At 44.6% G+C, this 24,388-nt stretch overlaps 1 protein-coding gene across 1 annotated transcript; it reads left to right on the top strand.

Moving 5' to 3' along the window:
• The first annotated feature begins 15,095 nt into the window (after positions 1–15,095).
• On the top strand, positions 15,096–18,719 carry LOC121551237 (transcription factor Sox-8-like). Its single transcript, XM_041863797.2, has 3 exons — positions 15,096–15,788; positions 16,210–16,439; positions 16,751–18,719. Exons 1-3 carry the CDS (start codon positions 15,373–15,375, stop codon positions 17,518–17,520), a joined length of 1,416 nt encoding a protein of 471 aa, XP_041719731.1. The 5' UTR covers positions 15,096–15,372; the 3' UTR covers positions 17,521–18,719.
• The last annotated feature ends 5,669 nt before the right edge of the window (positions 18,720–24,388 follow it).

Raw genomic sequence — 24,388 nt, 5'->3', positions numbered from 1 at the left:
TCTGCTATCTACAATGGACCTGTACCAGGCAAGCTTCGTCACAGTAATTCACCATGATTTCCAATGCCTTATTAACTATACATTCATCAACAATATCTTTACATAGCCAGACATTTAGAAGACATTGCATGTACTGTGTTACAAGCCAATTGGTCAAGATGTTCGTCCTTTATGACGGACTGAGTGTCGCTCCTAAAGCAAATCACAGGATCGGTGGGCACAGCCGAGACTATCATCGGTCCTCATTAACCAATAAGAAATCACCTTAATTACTCCCAGAACCCCACCCTTCATCTCTGTAATTCACTGTCCGACCCAGCCAGAGCTTTATTAACCAATAAACAGTTGCAAATTGACAGATCACAGAAACCCACAGAAAATGGCAACGCATTCCTCTACTGTTGGCTATATTTACTCACCAGCTGGCTTCGAATTACTACACTTACAAGTAGAGTGATGGGGGAAAGGAGGGGTAGATGAGAGCAGAAAAGAGAGAGAGAGAAAGAGAGTGAGTGGGAGAGCGAGAGAGCAAGAAACACATGGAGAGAGAGCGAGAGAGAGAGAGAGAGAGAGAGAGAGAGAGAGAGAGAGAGAGAGAGAGAGAGAGAGAGAGAGAGAGAGAGAGAAAGAGAGAGAGAGAGAGAGAGAGAGAGAGAGAGAGAGAGAGAGAGAGAGAGAGAGAGAGAGCGAGAGAGAGAGAGAGAGAGAGAGAGAGAGAGAGAGAGAGAGAGAGAGAGAGAGAGAGAGAGAGAGAGAGAGAGAGAGAGAGAGAGAGAGAGAGAGAGAGAGAGAGAGAGAGAGAGAGAGAGAGAGAGAGAGTGAAGCCTGCATTCCCGACGTTGATGACATCGACATCGTCGAACACTTGATTGAATTTGGGTCCTTGGGAGAACATCTGAGGCTTTGGGGCTCACTGCGTGTGTGTACAGTGTTAATCTCTGGATAATATTGTAACGTTGTTTTCCACAACGCTGGTCATGCTGATCCTGATGGGTGTTCATGGAGTTTATGAAGTTACGATGCATGAAGAACTGAATAAAAATGAATTTACTGTATGTGCATGTGGTTAACGGATACTTAAAGCTATTTCTGCTGCTTCCACCCCCCTTTCATTTAATATAAAGTATTTATATTATATGATATTATCAAATAAGATATTCAATTGTAAATACATTTCGAGGAATTAAAACATGGGCAGAACACTAGTTGAATTGATTTAACATCTGAAGATATTCATTCAATTGCACACGTACTACCATGTCATCAATGTTTAAGACGTGATTCACATTCAAAAGATTTTCAGAGAAAATCAACCCATATTACTTTTTCAATGTATTTTTTCAAAGGTAAACCAGTTTATGTGGATTTACCAAAGGTATATTCTCTAAGCCACCAGGAATATGTTAACAGACGAAACATGGAATAACACTTTACTCAGTGTCCACAAGACAAGCTGGGCTTTAATCAGGTTAGTGCCAGGTGCACCAATGTGTTTTTGAGCATGACAACCCTATTAGATGTGGGAGTTCTACTTCGATGACCTCTCAGGCCAGGGTTCAATAACATACTGAACATGAATACAACTATCTGATGTTAGCTGCAGTGTTTTAGTGTCTGTCTGTCTGTCTGTCTGTCTGTCTGTCTGTCTGTCTGTCTGTCTGTCTGTCTGTCTGTCTGTCTGTCTGTCTATCTGTCTGTGAGCACGTGTGTGTGCACGTTTCTCTGGTCGTCTGTGTATACGTCTGTGTATTGGGGAGCAGAGGGGCTTATAGCTTACAGTATGTTCCAGTGGGAGATAGTTTAATTATTCCTAAGTAAAAACAATCCACCAGAGAGGTATCTCAGAGCAGAGGAGCCAACCGCTCTTAACGCTGCAAGACGAAGTCCCCCGAGCCAGACGACAAGCCATCGTGGTCTAGCTATAGCGGAAAGGCCTCCCATTTCCCGTAAAGCCAAGGGGCGGTTCTCTGTTCTGTTACCCCCCTCCACCCCTCTGCGCATTCCGCCGCCCCTCCAAACTGCTAGATGTCCCGCGCCATCTAATTCACTGGCAAATTAGGAAGATGATTTAAGAGAATCTGGGATCAAAAAAGCAGACAATCTGGAAGACTGAAGCACACCACAAGTTTTATCCAGACCATATGTATATGGATACAAAGGGAGGAGAGGGAAGAGAGGGATACGGCAGAGAGAAAAAAGAACATACACAGTTCCCCCTGTCTGGGACTAGATACAGGATGGGAACACAGTTCCCCCTGTCTGGGACTAGATACAGGATGGGAACACAGTTCCCCCTGTCTGGGACTAGATACAGGATGGGAACACAGTTCCCCCTGTCTGGGACTAGATACAGGATGGGAACACAGTTCCCCCTGTCTGGGACTAGATACAGGATGGGAACAAAATTCCCTAAAATTCTCCCTGTGCATCTGACCACTTATCCTGTCACTGTGGAAAAGAAACCAGGAACAGCTACTTTGTTTGCTCATGGAATCACAAACGACAGTGATATGGCTCTAGGATTAAATATTTGGCCTGCATATCCCCTTTATCGAGACACTTCAAACACTCCGAAAGGAATTGTTGTGTCAACAGGTAAAACCATTATGCACTGTGTTTGTGTGTGTGTGTGCATGTGTGTGCATGTGGACGTGTTTAACTATTCTTGTGAGGACCAGACGTCCCCACAAGATCAGTAAACTAACAGAAATTGGACCAACTGGGGACATTTTGTTGGTCCCCACAAGGTCAAATGCTATTTCTAGGGGATTTAGGGTTAAGTTTAGAATTAGTGTTAGGGTTAGAATTAGGTTTAGGGTTAGGGTTAGGAGCTAGGGTTAGTTTTAGGGTTAGGGTTAGGGTTAGAAGCTAGGGTTAGGGTTAGGGTTAAGGTTAGGTTTTTGGGTTAAGGTTAGGGTTAGGGTAAGAGTACGGATTAGGGTTAGGTTTAGGGTTAGGGGTACTATGTGTGTATGTGTGTGTCCTGTTTGTGTAATACGTTGCCTTTAACTTAAGGCGTATCAAAGTTTTTCAGAATCACCAATAGCTGCAGAACAAAAAAATTACAAAAACTGAAACATATTTCAAATGATAATTTCAGCACTGCCATGGCTACCGTCATGTCACTCTGGCTATCATAAGGCCTCTCTATTCCTGAATCCTGACCTATCCCCAATAAGAATGAACGTACACAACCACCTCTAGTTATTAGCCCTGACTAACAAGACAGTTATGTGTCAAGGAGGAATGAAACACAAAATCATCTGGAGGTACTTGAGTTTTTCTCCCCTAATACTCCTGACATTTACAGAATAGTGTGGCTCATGCTATTTGTACTAATTGTTTCCTTCAGTTTTAAAACACCCTCCCTCCTCACACACACACACACACACCATCTCCCCAAGCCCACTAATAGCTCTGAATAAAACCTCAAATTGGACCAGTAAACCCCTCATTACGATGTTTTAATAGAACGAATTTAGGGGAGCGAGGGGTCAGGGGTCAATGGGAGGAGCTAATGCACAGCAGTTGTTAGGGGCCGGGGCCAGCTCTGATTGGAACCAGCAGCAGCCAATAGGAATGGAACCCCCCCCCCCCCCACCCCCTACACCCCACCCCCACCCTTGAAACGTCCGCCTGCAGGTCGACGGTGACCTGACTAAATAGTAGACAACCTGGAAAATACATCTGGCCCACGGCCCAAGAGTTAAAACATCCACCATTAACTCAACAGTAGGGGAGGGAGTGTGAGGGGGAGGATGGGACGGGGAATAAAACATCCATCATAGAGGATTTACCTTCATGTAGGTGAGAACCTGGCTGGGTCACATCTAACTGTTGGGCTCACAGTAGGACACAGCAGGCTAAGCTAGGGAAGTTGTCAATGGTAATAGCACACCTTATCTCTCTGTTCATTCACCATGTTTTCTGTATGCATCGTTTGCAAATAAAGTATTTCGAAAACTTTCAACAGGCGAAGTTATATATGTCTGTGTGTTTGTGTGTTTGTGTGTTTGGGTGTGTGCCAGTGTGAATAGGAGTGAGTGTGAAGAGAGAGGTGGTCCGTCTGCCTTTGATGTGGTCCTGGCCTGGGCTGAGAAGGGAGAGAGAGAGCTGTGCCGGGGGCACGGTAGCTGAGTGGAGCCTGTTGAGTGTGTGGTTTGGCCTGGTTAGGGTGAGGGTGGCCTGGTGAGGGGCAGGCAGGGAGTCACTGGCCCAATGGAGGGTAAGCCCCACAGCTCACCATTGCTCAGCCCTTCAAGCCTGACTCAGAGTGAACAGGCAGCACTCTGAACACTCGATATAGCAGCAATGTGTAAAACAGACTTTCTCTGTGAACCGTGGCATTCTCTACCTACACTACATGTTGTCACACCACAGAACATACTACTGTGATGGAGAAAACTCTATCCTATAGATATCTCAATCTGCCACCCTGTTGAAATCATCAACATTCTATTTCACCATATAGCAATGATGTCATGAAGGGGGGTCACCAAATTGATTCTAATACTAATGGGGTGACATGTTGGATGCTTTTTCTAATAAATAACCTACCACTTGTTGTTTTTTTCACTTCAATATTTTTCAAATGTTTATTTATTGAATAAAATTGTTTCAATAGGTTTGAAAATTAACTCAATTGTTAAAACATGTTTTACAATAGAAACAAGAATAAAATATAAATAATAATCTCAGCGACGCATGTCTGTACAGCACACTCTGTAAATCATCCACATTCAACTTGACCATATCACATTGATGTCATAAAGTGGGGAGGGGGGGGGGGGGACTTGTTGGATGTCCTTTGTGACATCATAGACCACTGTATGGCACAACAGTCCAATCAAACACTTTGAACAACACAACTCACGTATCTCTGTAGAGAGTGGTTGCTGTTTTAGATTTTGCTCAGCGAATGTATTGATTGAGAGATGGCTTTGCACTATCAGTATTACATTGTTGGTGTATGTAATTGTGGCATTACACACTCTGGACGGCAAGGTTTCTTGGGATGCCCTAATGACCCCCATGGGCATTAGGCAGTGGGCCAGCATGCCTCACCTCCAACTGAACACAAACACCATCCTGGCTTATATCAACTTCCATCAACGACCCTAGACCAAACAGACCACTAACGAGACCACTGAACCCTGGACCACACAGACCACTAACGAGATCACTGAACCCTGGACCACACAGACCACTAACGAGACCATTGAACCCTGGACCACACAGACCACTAACGAGACCACTGAACCCTGGACCACACAGACCACTAACGAGACCACTGAACCCTGGACCACACAGACCACTAACGAGACCACTGAACCCTGGACCACACAGACCACTAACGAGACCACTGAACCCTGGACCACACAGACCACTAACGAGACCACTGAACCCTGGACCACACAGACCACTAACGAGACCACTGAACCCTGGACCACACAGACCACTAATGAGACCACTGGACATAGTTTGTACAAGTGCATGGGAAAGGCTTGTGTTATGGTCAGCTTTGAACCCACTGCTACCCGAGTAGCTACAAACAACACTAAACAACTCAGTGGGTTTGTGGTTAGAGTGTCCACTCTGAGATTGGAAGGTCGGGTGGTTGATCCCCGGTCGAGTCATACCAAAGACTCGAAAAATGTGACCCAATGCCTCTCAGCTTGGCACACATTAAGGAGATGGATTGGGGGTAAGGCCCTGTGACACACTAGTATTCTGTCCAGGTTACAGAAACAGGAGAAAGGCTCCTGCCCTATGGGCCAGTCTGGCTCAGACAAGGCCACCACCACCCAGGCCAGAAACAGTATTCACCAGAAATACAGAGATGCTAGTGCTTTGCACCAGATAACCGGTGATTCTACTGCCAGCCTCAGAACACTTCGCACCTGAGTAGCTGAGCTCAGGAGTAGGGAGATAGAGAGGGAGTGAGGGATCTTGTGTGGAAGAAGATTGTGGAAGTGATGAATGTGTCAGAAGACAGGAGGATAGAGGCTGCAGGCTGTTTGTTTCTGCCTCTCTGCTGTTGGTTGTAGGACATGGACCTGCTGCTCATGATCAGGGTCAGAGGACAACTGCAGGTATAGTGATGTGAAGGAGAGATGAGAGGTATGAGGGGGTCTGAGAAAGACTTTAAGAACAACATTAAAATAGGTTAATATAAGGACATTTACCCGTTGTAGTTATATAGAGCGCCTAAACTGACATATTACGTATAAATGTTACTATAAAGACGTAAGAAAACACCACAATGTTATACATTCATTTTAACTAGGATCATGAATGAAAATATGGTTTTGTTTTCCTAACGAGACTATGTTTATTTTAATTCCTTAGATAATGGCTTCATTAGAGCTCCATGGAGATGGACACAAGGAGAGAGGAGCTGAGAGGGAGACAGACAGCTGAAAAGATGCTCAAAGTGCTCCAGGGTTGGTGACCCCACGTGGTTCAACTAAGAAGAGAGCCCGCCGCCGCGGTCCAACAAGGGGAAACACTGACTAACAGAACATTGTTCATTTGTATTCCAAATAATAGAATATAACTTTTTCTAAGAAATAAAACTTGTTTTTGCATCATATTTTCTCAGTTCTTATTTTTTATGGGAGTAGTTTGAAGAGGTTTGAAAATGACCACAAAATGAGCTCAAAATGTAAAAAGTATAGTAGCCATTTAGAACCTGTTGAAAAGTTGCCACAGAAAGACATAACATCACCCTTTTTATGCTGGGTTTTGAATGGGTGACCCATGTTTAGGGGTTATTATACATACTGTAATAGGGTCTTGGTTACTTTACCGTCTAATTTCCCCAAGCCCCTTTTCTCATCTTCAGAACAGGTCTCTCTTGTAAAATATTGAATAATCTGTTTAAACCTCAAATTAAAATCTGGACCACAAAGCCAGTTCCACTACTTTTTTTCATTCTTCCCCTCTAATCAGGGACTGATTTGGACCAGGTGGGTTCTATCAGAGAAAAACCAGCAGCACTCCTGACCGGTAGAGTAAGATTTAAATACCCCTGCTGTATAAAATTAAATAAAAGGAACATAACACACCTGTTGATGGTCCTGTCAAGGCTACTGTTCATATAATATATAGTTCTGCTAAGTGGGAAGCCTGTGCCAATTCATATAGCTACTTTAAAGAAATTGTTCCAAGCAAAGAGATGTGCTTTAAGTGTATTAGAAACAGAGGCAGACTAAAGGATATAGCTTTCCCGTGGGTGATTCTGTAATTTAATTTTGTATGTGTGGTAGAGTATTATTGACATGGCGAGGGGTATTGGCTGACCCAGAGCTTGGGAGTGTTGGGATAGAGCAGAAAGGGAAGCTGTGCTGCATGAGGCTCTGTCTCAGTGAGAAAATCTTAACGCCAAAGCAGAGATCCTTTGAGATGTCTCCAAAAGCAGAAAATGTAAACCTTCCTTCCCTCCACGGGACACTTAGGGTTCACGCATTTCCCTCTCTCTCTCTCTCTCTCTCTCTCTCTCTCTCTCTCTCTCTCTCTCTCTCTCTCTCTCTCTCTCTCTCTCTCTCTCTCTCTCTCTCTCTCTCTCTCTCTCTCTCTCACAAGAGCTCTCCCAAGTCTCCAACACAACACAGGGACCGGCGAAGGACAAGGGCTGGAGTCTTTTTAACTGCCTTCCTCTCCTCTCTTCCCTCCTCTCCTCTGTTCCCATATTCTCTCCTCTCTAAGCTCAGTTTCCCTCTCCTGACCCCAGACCCCTCCGAAACCACCACAGGCCAGTCCCGCTCCCGCCTTCCGCTTGGCAGTGTATTAAGGCAGCTGTCAGTCAATGTTACGGTTCCGCCCTCCTCGCTGTCTCTCTGAGTGGCGATACTTACTTCCACTATGATTGCGAGCTGAAACTAGTTGTAGTAATTTTGCTGAGCAAAACCTTTAGCTATATTCTGTCCTGTTGGCTCTACTGGCATCCATTGCTCCTGAGTGAAGTTTACCCTAGGTACAGATCTAGGATCAGCTTCCCCTCCCCCAATCCTAACCTTAACCATTAGTGGGGAAAATGCTAAACTGACCCAAGATTGGCAGCTAGGGGCAACTTCACCCTACTCTGCAACCAGTAGGCTGGGTCTTATCCACATTCACTACCACAGGACAACAGGATTACTTCAACCACTCTAGTCAGTATACAAATATACTCACAGGACAACAGGATTACCTCAACCACTCTAGTCAGTATATAGCTATACTCACCTGCTCTGGCTCTGAGACCTTTACCTCCATTTAACAACACTGCACAGAGACAACTTTTTCCTGTCATCAATAACATGTCTTTGAACCTTCTCCCAACACAATGTGACCCACCTGAGCCGACTTTGTTGGGGTGCTCCACTGTTCTTAATGAAAGCAGCCTGTCATCGGCCATGCTGGCTATTCTTCTGTCCTGCCTTGGCCATTTACTTTCCCTTCCTCAGATACATGGCTTCTGAAATTCGTAGCTTGTTCTGCTGAGTCAGTCAGAAAGTGTGCAATCAGAAACCATCAATATCTAATTAAAATTATATTTTATCCAAAATGTCCCAATCAATTTACAGTATTCAACAAAAGTGCACAGATTGCTTACAAAACATTTAGGTAAAAAGTAAGTCAGTATTTTCTTTAGGAAATGGGGCAGTTTGATTACACTCATCTTATGCAAATGCAGGGTCACAGGGACCCATGAGAAACCATTGAGAATGAAAATCTCAATGCTCCTTGTTCATTCAGTCATTCACAGAACTCCATGAGGTGCTGCAGAGAGTATTGTCTTACTGTTTACTGTGGTGGAACCACATGCCCCACAACACGTAGCCGTGTGTGTGTGTCAGACATCACAGTATAGAGGCATGTTTAAACTAGCTCTGTGTATGACAGAAAACCCTCAGTACTGTCTACCTCTCTCCAGTCATCATTCATAGAGCACCACAAACTTATAAAAAGCAACTTCCAGACTTAAAGAATTTCTCAAAGAATGACAAAACCCTCTGGAATTTGATGACATAATTTGTGTGGTGTGAAATAGGAAAATACTAGCAGATGGAGCTTACGCCTTTTAACTCGTGTTAAGCAAATTCTACAGTTTCTAGTTCAAATGAAAAACACAGTACACAGACAGAGAGATTATTATCAGTGCTGAGGGAGCAGATGGCCAACAGTAATTTCACTAACAAAGTATTAAAACATTTTCATTCACACTTTAAAAAAAAAAGGCCAACCCTTCTTTTTTTCTGACTCCCTCGCTCTCATCTTGTTAGCCCATAAAGATCACACGAGACGTACTCTACAAGCCTATTCTTCTTACCTCCAAATAGAGTATGGAAGATAGTGATGATGGAGATATTTCCAATATTTTCCATCCCATTTTTCCATCCGATTCTGCATTGAAGAGCAACAGCAACAACATATTCCACATTGTTAAAGACCTCTCCCATCCCATCCAATTCCCATTCAACTGTCTGTCCATTCCATACATAGATATCCAAAGGTTGGCTTACCATTCCCCTAGCCTAGCTGTTTCCCTAGCCACCTACAGTGTCACGCTCTGGCTCCGGGACTGTGTGTTTGAGCCAGGGTGTATTCATTTGGTTGTGTTGGGTATAGGGTGTGTTCATTTGGTTGTGTTTGGTTTTGGTTGTAGTGTCTTGTCTCGTCATGTGACTCCCAATCGGAGGTAACGAGTGTCAGCTGTCGGCTCGTTACCTCTGATTGGGAGCCATATTTAACCTGTCAGTGTTCACCTTAGGGTTGTGGGTTTTTGTTCCATGTTTCAGTCTGTGTACTGAGGACTTCACTATCCGTCATTGTTTATTGTTTTCTCGTTCGTGCACTTTAACTTTAATAAAGTCATGTTCGCTACAAACGCTGCGCTTTGGTCCACTCCTTCCGTAGACGGCCGTGACAGAAAAACCCACCACAAAAGGACCAAGCAGCGTATACAGGAACACCCGCAGGAGAGAACGCTGGTGGATGTCCTCCTCGGCTGGGGACATATTACGCAGGAGGAGGCCGTCCGGTACCGGAGGGCGATGAAGGGGGAGAACCTGGCAGGAGAGGAGCAACGGCGTCAGCAGGGCCATCGTCGGAAGGACGAGAGGCACCCCCAAGAATTTTTAGGGGGCACACGGCATGGGCGACTGGGCAGCAGGAGGCTGCCACAGGGAGATGTGGAGAGAAGGCTATCGGATTACGGGAGCCATTGGCGAGTAGAGGGAGGGAAGTTGTTGTGGCACGGCGTGAGAGACTGATGTGTATTACCAGTCCGGTCCGGCCCGTTCCTGATCCCCAGTTAAGGCCAGTGGTGTGTGTTCCCGGTACGGACCGGCCTGTTCCTACTCCACGCACCAAGCCCACGGTGTGCGTCGCCAGTCCAGCCCGGCCTGTTCCTGCTCCACGCACTAAACCTACGGTGTGCGTCGCCAGCCCAGCCCGGCCGGTTCCTGCTCCACGCACTAAACCTACGGTGTGCGTCGCCAGCCCAGCCTGGCCTGTTCCTGCTCCACGCACCAAGCCTACGGTGTGCGTCGACAGCCCTGCCCGGCCTGTTCCTGCTCCACGCACTAAACCTACGGTGTGCGTCGCCAGCCCAGCCCGGCCTGTTCCTGCTCCACGCACTAAACCTACGGTGTGCATCGCCAGCCCTGCCCGGCCTGTTCCTGCTCCACGCACCAAGCCTACGGTGTGCATCGCCAGCCCTGCCCGGCCTGTTCCTGCTCTACGCACCAAGCCTACGGTGTGCGTCGACAGCCCTGCCCGGCCTGTTCCTGCTCTACGCACCAAGTCTACGGTGTGCGTCGCCAGCCCGGTCCGGCCTGTTCCTGCTCTACGCACCAAGCCTACGGTGTGCGTCGACGGCCCTGCCCGGCCTGTTCCTGCTCTACGCACCAAGTCTACGGTGTGCGTCGCCAGCCCGGTCCGGCCTGTTCCTGCTCCACGCACCAAGTCTACGGTGTGCGTCAACAGCCCTGCCCGGCCTGTCCCTGCTCCACGCACTAAACCTACGGTGTGCGTCGCCAGCCCAGCCCGGCCGGTTCCTGCTCCACGCATCAGGCTCACGGTGTGCGTCGCCAGCCCAGCCCGGCCTGTTCCTGCTCCACGCACAGAACCTACGGTGTGCGTCGCCAGCCCGATCCGGCCTGTTCCTGCCACTCGCACCAAACCAGGGGTGCGAGTCGCCAGCCTGGTCCAGCCCGTTCCTGCTACTCGCACCAAGCCAGGGGTACGAGTCGTCGGCCTGGTCCAGCCCGTTCCTGCTACTCGCACCAAGCCAAGGGTGCGAGTCGTCAGCCTGGTTCAGCTCGTCCCTGCTACTCGCACCAAGCCAAGGGGTGCGAGCCGTCAGCCTGATCCAGCCCATTCCTGCTACTCGCACCAAGCCAGGGATGCGAGTCTTCAGCCTGGTGAGGCCTGTTCCGGCCCACGCACCAGGCAAAGGGTGCGTATCGTCTGCCAGGTCCGGTCCATTCCTACCTCACGCGCCAAGCCAGGGGTGCGCGTCGGAGGTCCTGATCCAGCAAGCGGGGTCAGATCGGACCGGGGGCACTACGGGGGGAGTGAAGTGGGGTGGTGGTCAAGCCCGGAGCCGGAGCCGCCTCCGAGGAGCAACACCCACCCAGCCCTCCCCTATTTTGGGGTGTAGGCGCGGTCGGAGTCCGCGCCTTTAGGGGGGGGTACTGTCACGCTCTGGCTCCGGGACTGTGTGTTTGAGCCAGGGTGTATTCATTTGGTTGTGTTGGGTATAGGGTGTGTTCATTTGGTTGTGTTTGGTTTTGGTTGTAGTGTCTTGTCTCGTCATGTGACTCCCAATCGGAGGTAACGAGTGTCAGCTGTCGGCTCGTTATCTCTGATTGGGAGCCATATTTAACCTGTCAGTGTTCACCTTAGGGTTGTGGGTTTTTGTTCCATGTTTCAGTCTGTGTACTGAGGACTTCACTATCCGTCATTGTTTATTGTTTTCTCGTTCGTGCACTTTAACTTTAATAAAGTCATGTTCGCTACAAACGCTGCGCTTTGGTCCACTCCTTCCGTAGACGGCCGTGACATACAGTGAGCATTGAATAAACCAAACTGCCGGTCAACTGAAACATACCTTGTCTTTTCAATGGAAAGAACGGTGATAAAAGATCTACATGGGAACACAGAGCCACACAGAGCCACACAGAGCCACACAGAGCCACACAGAGCCACACATAGCCACACAGAGCCACACAGAGCCACACATAGCCACACAGAGCCACACAGAGCCACACAGTGCCACACAGAGCCACACAGAGCCACACATAGCCACACAGAGACACACAGAGCCACACATAGCCACACATAGCCACACAGAGCCACACAGAGCCACACAGAGCCACACAGAGCCACACAGAGCCACACAGAGCCACTAACAAAGGCAGTGATTCAATCTCTCATCTTATCTCCTCTACTCATTCTCTCTTGCCTTCAACATCATCAAGAGGCCTGTTCATATTTTCATCTGAAGTCAGATGTGTTTTTTTCCTCTTGGATAACAAACAGACATCTGTCTTTGAGAGATGGACTTCCTCCTTCAACTGTGAAACCTGGCTGTAGTTATAGTCACTACTATAGTAATGTTAACAAAATAGCTTTACAGTAGCCTATGTGGCCCTGAACTGGTAAGTGATGTGGCCATGTTATCTAAAGCTAACAGAGGCCTTTGTTTCAATACATTAGGAGTATTCTGTACATGTGTGGTTCATAGTGTGGCACAGTGTGTGAACAAGAGTCTGGTCCATTTGGTTAGATTCAAATTCAGGCTGTGCCCCTCACAGGGATGGATGTGTCTTATCATAGGCCACTAAAACAGAGATGAGAGTCACTGCTACAGTGTAAATGAAATTAGCACCCTGATTATGTGGCTGTTGAACTAACTGACGCATAAATAATCTACATGTTGAAAATGTTATTTATTTATTTATGTATTTTTTTTTATTATTTCCATGTGTCTTAAGTTTTCATTTAGTTTTTTCAAAACGTTTTCCCCCAATACTTTTAAGTTCACCATAGGCATCTGACTTATTTTGTAAACTGGCAAGCTCAGAACAGTACTGTCTCTGTGTTACCTTTATGACAGTGACTGACTGCAATGTTACAGGCAACTAGGACCAGAGGTGCCCCCTGTAAATAGCCTCGTTATTGTTATTGTTATTTTACTGTTACTTTTTATTTTATTTTTTACTTTAGATTATTTAGTAAATATTTTCTTAACTCTATTTCTTGAACTGCATTGTTGGTTAAGGGCATGTAAGTAAGCATTTCACGTATTGGGCATGTGAGAAATACAATTTGATTTGATTTGATTCGAACTCTCACAGGTTATTTATTTATTAGAATGACCTTTAAAAAAAAACATTTGTCTTAGTAGGCCTATGTAACCATAATATATTCCATTCACAATTACTTTTAATTTGTACTTCACATTTTCAGATTGAAGTCCATTGCCCTGGCACAAAGTGGGAAGATATCTATGCACTGACCTGTGGTGGTGCCGTGCCACTGGCGAATCCTAATTGGCCGACAGCGACTGATGGGCAAGAGAGCGCTGCTGCTACAGAAATACAAGCCAGAGCACCACTGACTACACTGGACACCGCGCTGAACCGACTGTGTAGTTAGTTATGTTCTCATACCTGTCATTAATACGGGTTTGTCTCAATAGTTTTTAGAATGGGAACCAGAATAGGCTACAACTCCCTGCGCGTTCAACAAGTGCTTTTTAATGTGGATGTTTAAATAATGTACATGCTATCATGAAGCCAATTATTATTATTATTCCAGCGTCCACCCACAACTTTGGACAAATATCTGACCAATTGATAACATTACGAATCTGTTGGCACTCGAACGAAATCAGCTAAATATTTTTTGATCTGGACATTTTTATATCTTACCTCTTTACAATATTTTCTCCCTATTTTCCTATCCCGTGTGAATGAATTTCGATTGTCGGTGTCTATTTTGTCCAAACAAAACTTAGCCTACGGATAAAAACCCTGTCAAAATGTCCGCAAGGAATGGAAACGCATGACTTTCCTCTTCAACAATGAAGAGGCTGTGCAGAATAGAGTGAATGTGATGCTTCAATCCAAGTCCCTGACGTGGATAAAAATGATTACATATTTGTAATACCTAGAAACCTAAAACGTTTTCTATGCGATGGTTTAAATTAAAATTCCCCCTTGTCAAAATGATGAAAATATTATCTTTGTTATTGGGCGTTTTATTTATCTAGGATATAGATGCAATTCTATCAAAAGGGTCAGCACGTTATTAGATTAAGTCTTAGACAATAAATTTGACACATCCGTTTATGAGTGTGTTTTAAACCTATAAGTGCACGGAGGACATTAAGATTGGTTTCATATGACGCGTAACCACTACGAAACCACTACGAATCAACCACTACGAATCAAATCGCTAAGGCAATGAAATATCACAAATAATATGTTCATAGGTTTATGTCTTTTTTTAAACTTTTTTAAAAATCACATTATTGCTTAAATATGTATTTTTTGTGCCAGGATACATGCATATTTACTAGGCTACCTAACATAAGGATATAGAAATAAAACATATTATTTGTGAAAGTATGGAACAAAAGTAAAGTATGTCTCTCAAATTTTTCCAAAGATATTTTACATACCAAAACATGTCAACACGTGAATGGAGGACTGTTCAATAATAGTATTCTTTATAAATAACATCAATTCCTTGATGTATTGATATGCTACTGGATGCAAGATTGGAAATTGATTTCTGACACTTTCATAATGTTTTGTGATAAAGCTTAGTCAAAGTCACAATGGAGGTGTTTATTATTTGCGATTGCGTAATATGTAGGCTAATCGGCACTAAACGAGAGTGTGCTTGCTGGGATGAGTCTGAAAAAATGAAAACGTTATTACTGAAACATATATATATATTATAATAATATTTTTTTTTACAAATTACTTGCCATTCAAAACCACAACCAATCGGAAACGAAAATGTTGATAAGGCTCAGCCAATCAGAAGCAGAAGGTGGAGTGAGGGCTCCAAACTTCAAGTAAAGTTCCTCTATCGCCCAACCTCTGCACTCATAGTGAAGACTGCTGCGTCCAGAACTGTACCACCCCTGACAGCACAGGACAGGACCGAAGAAAAACAAACAAACAAAGGTAAAACAACGGAGTTTCTTTTTGTTGATGCTGTTAAGGAGTCTCCCTAACATGGTTCAGCGTGCGTAAAATGCGCAATCGTTCTAGCTCATTATTTTCACTTGAATAGTCGGCGACGCTTTAAAAAAGAAATCAACAACACTAAAGTATTTACACCGGATTTAATCCTTTTGAGGCTGACCAAATGTTAAAAATGACCGCAGAGCATGACAAGTCCATCAGCGACCCGCCGTGTAGCCCGGCGGGGACTACCAGCTCCATGTCGCAGGATGACTCCGACTCGGATGCACCCTCGTCGCCGACGGGATTGGATTTACACGGATCACTGCTCGCTGGTATCGGAAAGAAACTGGACGGCGAGGATGATGACAGATTCCCAGCCTGCATACGTGACGCGGTGTCGCAGGTTCTCAAGGGATACGACTGGTCCCTCGTCCCCATGCCGGTGCGGGGAAATGGCTCGCTGAAAAATAAACCCCATGTCAAAAGACCAATGAACGCGTTCATGGTGTGGGCGCAAGCTGCGCGCAGAAAGCTCGCGGACCAATACCCTCATCTGCACAACGCCGAACTGAGCAAAACTTTGGGGAAGCTATGGCGGTAAGTAGGACCAAATGGGACTGTTTATAATTTGGTTAACTAAAAAAATATAATTTACATAGGCCTATCAAACAAAAACTAGTATACTTGATACAGTAAAATGTCTGAATCTGATTTTAAAGCGATGTGTCACTAAATAGAAACGAATTAGGTCATCATTCCAGTCACTATTCTGTGAAATCAGTAGAAAACATGCACATTTTTGCATAATTTAGAAAGTTGAAATATTACGACTGTAAAGAAAATAAAATAAAAACGGAGGTGTTTCCTACTTTGGATAATTGTAGGCCTAATGACCAGAATTATCTTCCCTGTTTAAATAGGCCTACTTTTAAAAAAGTATATGTGTTTTATAATTAGGCTATTACAATTCACCAACTGAATAGTTAATTTACATATTATGTTTACACTATTACCATAGCTTACTATCAGAGAATGAGAAGCGGCCATTCGTGGAGGAAGCGGAGAGGCTTCGGGTGCAGCACAAAAAAGATCACCCCGACTACAAGTACCAGCCTCGGCGTCGGAAGAGTGTGAAACCTGGGCAGAGTGACTCAGACTCTGGTGCTGAGCTGGGGAATCACATGTATAAGGCTGAACCAGGATTGTTGGCGGGCATAGCCGATGGACACCACCACCCTGAACATGCAGGTGAGTTGATGAGAAGGAATGTGTCAAAATAGCACAATTAACATCTTATGTAGTCAACCATTTGGATTTATGAAATGTGTTAATGGCTAAGGACAGTCAATACTTTACAATGTCTGTTGCTTTTTAGGAGCTAATTGTACAGTAACTGTTAATAATATTGAGATTTTACAGAATGTCCCCAAAGCTTCATGACATTCTAAATTGACCAATTAATTAAATGTGATCAAATTCGACCATATTTTGATCACTTGGACCATTCCCAAGTGTGGTCCACAACACAGCTGACATGTTTTTGTTTTACCATCCTCAAGGCCAACCCCATGGTCCACCCACACCCCCCACCACCCCCAAAACAGACCTGCACCACGGGGGCAAACAGGACATGAAGCACGAGGGACGGCGCCTGCTGGACAGCGGCCGACAGAACATAGACTTCAGCAACGTGGACATCTCCGAGCTCAGCACCGACGTCATCAGCAACATGGAGGCCTTCGACGTGCACGAGTTTGACCAGTATCTACCGCTCAACGGCCATGCCTCCACCGCTGGCGCAGGCGTGGACCACCATGGCCACCATGGACCAAACCCGGCGTCTGGCGCCGGCTCGTATACATCATACAGCCATGCCACAGTGAACAGCGCCATTTGGAGCCGCAAGAGTGCCGCCATGTCTGCCTCTTCCTCAACTTCTATTGAGGCGGTCCCACAGCACCGGGCCCACATCAAGACGGAGCAGCTGAGCCCCAGCCACTACAGCGGGGACAGTCACTCCCACAGCTCCCCCTCCCACTCAGAATACTCCCACTCCCACACAGCCCAGACCTGCGTGACATCATCCGCCGCTGCAGCTGCAGCCTCCTTCTCCAGCTCTCAGTGTGACTATACAGACCTCCAGAGCTCCAACTATTACAACCCCTACTCAGGCTACCCTTCCAGCCTGTACCAGTACCCCTACTTCCACTCCTCCAGAAGGGCGTACCACGGGAGCCCCATCCTCAACAGTTTGTCCATTCCCCCCACCCACAGTCCCCCTACATCCAACTGGGACCAGCCGGTGTACACCACCCTATCCAGACCGTAGGTGACTGTTCATGTAAAAGGACCATCCATTACTCACCAGGAACATGTTCATCAATATGTTTTGCAACGGACAACAAAGATGACCATTTCTTATTTGACAAGTCCAAGTAGTCCCTCCCCTTTTTGTTTGTCTGGTGCCCAATGAACATGACCCAGGTCTCATGGAAATGTGAGAACTAGAGGAAAAGGATCGGAGGGTGCTAGGCTACCCCCATGCCAATTTGAACATGAAGTGAAATAGAAAAATAATTGAAGTGCCTGCTGTTTTTATACAAAGCTTTTTCGTTTGAGCTTACCCATGGAAAGACAGAAAGACTGACTTTGACACAGAAATCAAGTCAAAGGCGAACCAAAATTCCTCTGTGAGGAGTCGGACATCCCCCCCCCCACACACACACACATCTAGTACAGCCACGCCTTTTTCAAGTTCAGGGTTGTGTTCATTAGGGCACACAATGGAAACGTTTAAAGACGTTTTGCAACGGGAAATGAGCATTTCTTATTTCTTCTGTTTGGTGCCTAATGAACACGATCCAGGTCTGCACATGTTGTTGTGTTGTGTGCACCGTTTGAGACAGCAGCGTGCAGGCCTGCCATGGACTTGTGTAGGAGAGAGAGGGCATAACGGTTAGGCCCAAGTCCTTTGTGAAGCAGATGGAGAAACAGATACTTTTGGAATGAAGCTCTGGGATTAATTATGTGTTTTCACAGGCTGAATCCCAAATGCCACCCTATTCCCTTTATAGTGCACTACTTTCAACCAGGGCCCTTAGGGCTTTGGTCAAGTAGTGCACTACAGTACGAGGCCGAGCCGTATAACTTAGATATGCACACAGATATTTACATCAGTAGACCAGTCTTAATTCAGTTGTTCATTTATATTCTTAAATGTTCATGTTGTTGTTATTTTGACGTTAGAAATATCTTAAATATGTATTTATGTTCATTACGTTATTTTCCTTTTTGTTTCCGATTTAGTCGTTAAACACTAGTAACAAAGGAGGGGTAGATCTCAATGTCTTTCGGATGAAAATGGGTGGATGGTGGATCTAAGTACAGTAGAAATTCTATGACACATTACTACATTTTATAGCACCATTCCCTAGACGACCAATAACAAACATTGTCTCCATTCCAAGTTGCGGGACAGCAAAGTGGGACCAATAGAACAGCTCTATTTGAATATCACATGATGCAACAGATACCAATAGACCAATAGAATGCCACCTGATCCAACAGGTGCCTGGAAGCTATGCTTGGCCAATTGCGATTAGTCATGATGTGGGGTTAAAGGAAGTGGGGTAAGATAACACCAGACACACTGAATAACGCGTCAGGTGGACACATGCAGACAAGACGACACACAGATGTGTGTGTGTGTGTGTTTGTGTGTGTGTTGTCTTAGGGGACCAAGCATGAACAAGTAAGGACAGAACAGTTGTTTTGATTGACTAAGCAGCACACTGTACTGTTATCTGAGCTAAACAGGGTCACCGTAAGCTCACAAAGAAAAACGGAGAGTCTTCTTATTCACTATGACAGAATGCATGTGAGACCGTTTATGTGTGTGCATTGGGTCAATTCCTCCGAACATTTACATTTAGCAGACGCTCTTATCCAGAGCGACTTACATTATTCTTAAAAAAAAAAAAAATTCATACTGCCCCCCCGTGGGAAACGAACCCACAACCCTGGCGTTGCAAACGCCATGCTCTACCAACTGAGCTACCTCCCTGCCGGCCATTCCCTCCCCTACCCTGGACGACGCTGGGCCAATTGTGCGCCGCCCCATTGGTCTCCCGGTTGCGGCCAGCTACAGCAGAGCCTGGATACGAACCAGGATCTCTAGTGGCACAGCTAGCACTGCGATGCAGTGCCTTAGACCACTGCGCCACTCGGGAGACACTCAGAAGTCATAAGATGCCAATTCACTGTAACCCTGTTTACATGTGCAGAATATATTTGTGCCTTCTAATCCTTTATCTTAATTTCCGAATTGGATTATTAACAAACTTCATGCAACATACACTACAATCAGTAATCCACACTACAGAATCAAATAATTAATCTCTATGGAATCTTCATTTGGTGCCGTTTGTAACAGCCTCAATGTCTGTTCAATTTCTCTGTGATTAGTTGAGATTTAAAGGTACAGAGCACCATACTCTACTTTATGTCCACAGAATGCAGTGTTTTTCTTTATATTATCGCAGTGTATGTTTTTAATGACTAAGCTGTGAACCATGTTGTCATCTATTAACTAGGTCATCCACACGCCACAGCTAACCCATTTGCTGGCCATTTCTGTGTAAAGAAATAAAAAAGAACTTTTCTCATTGACTGACAGTGCCTTTTTTAAAATGTAAACGTGATATTGAAGTTAGCCTGGTCCCAGATCTGTCTGTACTGTCTTGCCAATTCCTATTGTCATTGTTTGGCATGACAGCACAAACAGGTTTCGGACAAGTTTAGTTTAAAGTAGCTCTAGGCTTAAAATTTTAGGATGATATATTGACATTTATTTTCTCAAGCTCCAATACTGACAGATTCAGCTAAATGGGGTTACGATAACAGAATAGGGTCGTGTTAAACGTTCTCGGTTAGCTTTGAATAAGTAAGCTTTGTGGAAAGGTCTAAGCAGCACGTATTGAGCAGCTTGAGGTAGCGGCTGTTTTGCTCCATCCTCCTCCTGCTCTCACATCTGTATAGTAGACAGCAGTTGTCGAACACAGAACCATGTATTACAGATTAAAGGAGAACTACACTCAAAAACAATATTTTAGTATTGTATTAATTATTTCACTGTTACTACAATCCCAAAAAGCATCTTCAGAACACATTTAGCTCTGTGCTGAAATCCTGAAGAACATGACTGCTGCGCTGCCATGCACAATTTGGGGATTGTATTAACAGCAGAGTAATGAACAAAATATGAAAATATCCCTCACCCATCTAAAACATTAATATATAAGCAATGACAGTCCTTCATTTGGAACTGTCTATAGGATGCCACAGAGTCACTGTAGTTAGTTTTCCTCACTACATGCATCCATTTGGATCAGTTAGCTTTCACTTGAAACACTATGCTAAAATAAAATACTATTTAGGGTTACATCAGTCTTTATTTCTGTCACCATCATGTAGGCCACATCCAACACGCGCACGCACACGCACACACACGCACACACACACACACACACACACACACACACACACACACACACACACACACACACACACACACACACACACACACACACACACACACACACACACACACACACATGCACACGGCTCTGGGAAACTGTAAAAAAGAAGAAGAAAGAACCTCAATAGTTCAAACAGAGTTAAACTAACAGGCAAAGAAGACTGAGAATGCCTGCCTGCCTGAATCTAGAATGTTCAAGTTGGCACTGGCATGCATGCCACCAAGCAGCCGTCCCCAATGGGTCCGAGGGAGAAAGCCAAGTGCCAGCACTGAACTGCTGAATTTTAATGAGTCATTATGCGCTAGAGGGGCCTCATTGTCTCCATTTATTCGGACGGAGAGAAAAGAATTAATTGGACAGAAAATGGCAGGGCAGAGGAACTGACCAGTCATTAAGAGGGCTGTGAATGGACGATTAGATGCACTTTTTTTTTTCTGATTTCCCCCTCGCCTGTTTCATATCGCAACGAATGCCCCGAAAACAACAAAACAACAACCACCGGTGGCAGCCTAACAACCACCACCACAACGTAGAATCAGGAAATCATATCAGCACATAATGTTAATACCAAACAAGAGAGAAAAGATAATACCACAGCAGATGGGGTGTGGGTGGTTCAGGAACGGCTTGTTGTTTTCCTCCTTCAAAGTCTGTCTTTTTTCACAGTTGTTCGCCAAATAGTTTCAGGAGGAACTCTTGAGAAAGGATGGGGGGGCTGCTTGGGTCCTGTTTCGTTGGAGAACGTCCTTTCACCATGTTTCTGCCAGGGCCCTCTTGAAAGCTCTACTGTAAATGAGTAACAATGAGGCTGAAGTGGAGGGCTGTTCCCACTGACTGGAAAAGCAGAGCAAGTCAAACCTGAGCAACACTCCCATCTCCAACCTTTATGGGTTTAAAAGTATTTCATGCAGTTTTTAATGTCACGAGAGAAGAAGACAATGGACTAGCACAGCCATGAGATTCATGTTCCATTTGTATTCAAATTAATGGGAGAAATTCTGAACATGCACACGCACTGACACACAAATGGATAAGACACACACATGCATGCTCACACACATGCACACTCGCACGCACGCAGGCGTGCGCCATCAGAGTATTGGATCAGTGAACACCAGATCTAGACAGGGTTAGTTCTGTCAAGGGGTTCGTGTGTAGAGCAGGGCCCAAGGTCTGATGTACATTCCGCCTGTCACAGCCATTGTTGACTTTTGGAAAGATGTGGTCTGGGACACATCCCATTACGGAACACTGGATGAACCCAGGGACATCACAAAGCCACAACCACCTCACCAGATCCCATTGTTATCAAACTGGGTTCAAACAGTATTTGTTTTCTTACAAGTACTTCAGCTTCACTCGTGCAATGGAATCAATGGAATAAATCAAATCAAAGTTTATTGGTCACGTGCACAGGATACAGGTGTATGCTTACTTGTTAACTCTCCTCAACAATGGAGTACAATATCAATATCAATATCAATCAATATTCAAATGCAAAATACAAAGTCCAAAATAACAGGAATAGTTCCAAAAATGCACTCCAGGCAGGCTAAATCAAATACTCAAAGTATTTGAAAGAAAATAAATACCATCGGAACCCAGTTTTGGGTCGCATTGTTAGGACTGGGATAGCTATCAGGGTTATAGTCTCATTGCTGTTAATGAGTCCCGGTTACTCTGCGTGTTTAGGGGAAACGGGGAGCTGCTGGGAACTCTGGGAACCCAGGGAACTCAGGGCCTGATTTGCAATGGAAATGAAGTGGACATAAAGTATCGTTACTGCTTGCCTGCCATTGAACTAACCAGCCTGCCTGACCGGGACCCACTTGATGCACAAAATCTTCCTGATAGAAGTGGGACTTGGTTGGAAGAAGTGCCTCTCCTTCCTTCCTGCTTCAAGGAAAACCTTACAGAAATGGCGCTTTAGCGGATTCCACGATGAGGTGTAGTCACCTTCACTATACAGAAAATGTTAAGCTGCTTTGTGTCGTTACTGTCCAAATATCCTGGCTATCTGAATAAAGTCATTGCTCCTGATTGCTGGAGTTGACTGTTTTAGATAGATACAAAATGTCAGACTTTTGATGTGTAGGCCTCCTTTTTTCTCAGGATGTAAACATACATCAATATAGATATAGAAGGTAAATACATATACTAATGAAATATGAATATACATATAAGCTAATAAAAGCAGCAATGATTATAGCAAGGGGAAAGCTGTGCAATATGATAAGACAAAAGCTAAAGCTAATATGCTAGTAGGCTAACGTGGTAGCATAGCATACAGGTGGCAAGCAACAAAAAATGCTTCAATAATAAAGCTGGTAAGTCTGAATTGGCAGTTATATAACAGAAAAATATATGCACAAAAAATGCCAGTGCAAAAATATTGTGATTGAAGTAACATGCTTTTCAATGGCTAGCTCCAATTAGCAAACATAAATAACTTCAGAATGCAAACAAAAACTTAATTAAATGTTAAACAGATTTATTTAAATTGCAAATAGCAAAAACAACATAAAAGTAAACCCTGTTGTTAAATTACTACAGCAACCTTAGTTCAACACCTAGTGACCTAATCAATAGATTTGTGCCTTTTAGGGAGGCTAAAAGAGGCATAGTTCAGCCATAATCCGAGTCCGAGAGGAAGTTGTGTATTACTGGAAGCTTGAGGACATAATTTTTGCTTTAATCGTTACACTTTTAACATTTTCAGATTTTTAAGAGGGGGCGTCCGTTAATCATTAAATTACATTTGTATGGCCTAAATAGATTAATGTATTAACTAGTATATCAAGAAATCAATATAGATAGATACTGTAGATGAATGACCATATCAGTGGATTTAGATATAGATTTAACTATATAAATCAATAAATGTCATCTTGATTGAAAAGTTTGGATATGTCCTCGTGACCTTGGGTACCAGTCTGAGTAATGTCTTCTCTGAACCTACATCACCTCTTGTTTGCAATTGAATCCACAGCCTCCAAAACAAACACTCTAAACTGAATTTCATTCGTTCTGTCCCCAGAGTTAATGACTTCCTGAATACATCAGCTTTATTTTGTGTCCTTTTCTTGTTCTTCTCGCTAAATAAAATGTTGCGTTTTACCAGCAGTGTCTCCTGAGTGACTGGCGCACTGTGGGCCAAGGAAAACAGGCTACCAGACAGAACTAACATTGACTTAACATTGACTTCCCTAGTTCCACGAGTGCTCGGACAGAGGGGAAGGAGAGAGGGAGTGGGTCTTGGTGCCAGTGCATTCACCCTGCCGCCCCTGAACACGCCACTAAATTGGGTCTGGCTCCTCCAAGGACAACTATATTTGGCCAGATGTTCATCACCAACCGGGACCCTGGATGGACCTAGCACTATAGATGTAGACCCACATCAGCCAATAGGAAAAGGAAAACAACTCTGTAATAGTCCTACAGTAGTTACACATTTGACCGCACTTAATTCACACATGTCCGATGAAACACTGGGTGTTAACATCACAATAGAAAATATGCTGTGTGTTTACTGAATATGACAGGTAAAGTATAGTGCCTTTCACAACTAAAGAAAGCAGCAGAAAAGGACCTGTTTCTGTTTTCACTGTCGAGAGGTTGTCATTTAGTGTCACTGAACAGTTGTCCACGTTTTTTCACCTT

Source organism: Coregonus clupeaformis, chromosome 35 (assembly GCF_020615455.1).
Source record: "Coregonus clupeaformis isolate EN_2021a chromosome 35, ASM2061545v1, whole genome shotgun sequence".
NCBI lineage: Eukaryota > Metazoa > Chordata > Actinopteri > Salmoniformes > Salmonidae > Coregonus > Coregonus clupeaformis.
This window is presented reverse-complemented; position numbering and strand designations above follow the sequence as displayed.

Excerpts from the sequence above, each read along its gene's own strand:
- LOC121551237 (XM_041863797.2), top strand. The coding sequence starts at position 15,373 with ATGTTAAAAATGACCGCAGAGCATGACAAGTCCATCAGCGACCCGCCG. Across the intron at positions 15,789-16,209 it reads ACTTTGGGGAAGCTATGGCG|CTTACTATCAGAGAATGAGA; the intron begins GTAAGTAGGACC and ends CTATTACCATAG. Across the intron at positions 16,440-16,750 it reads CCACCACCCTGAACATGCAG|GCCAACCCCATGGTCCACCC; the intron begins GTGAGTTGATGA and ends ACCATCCTCAAG.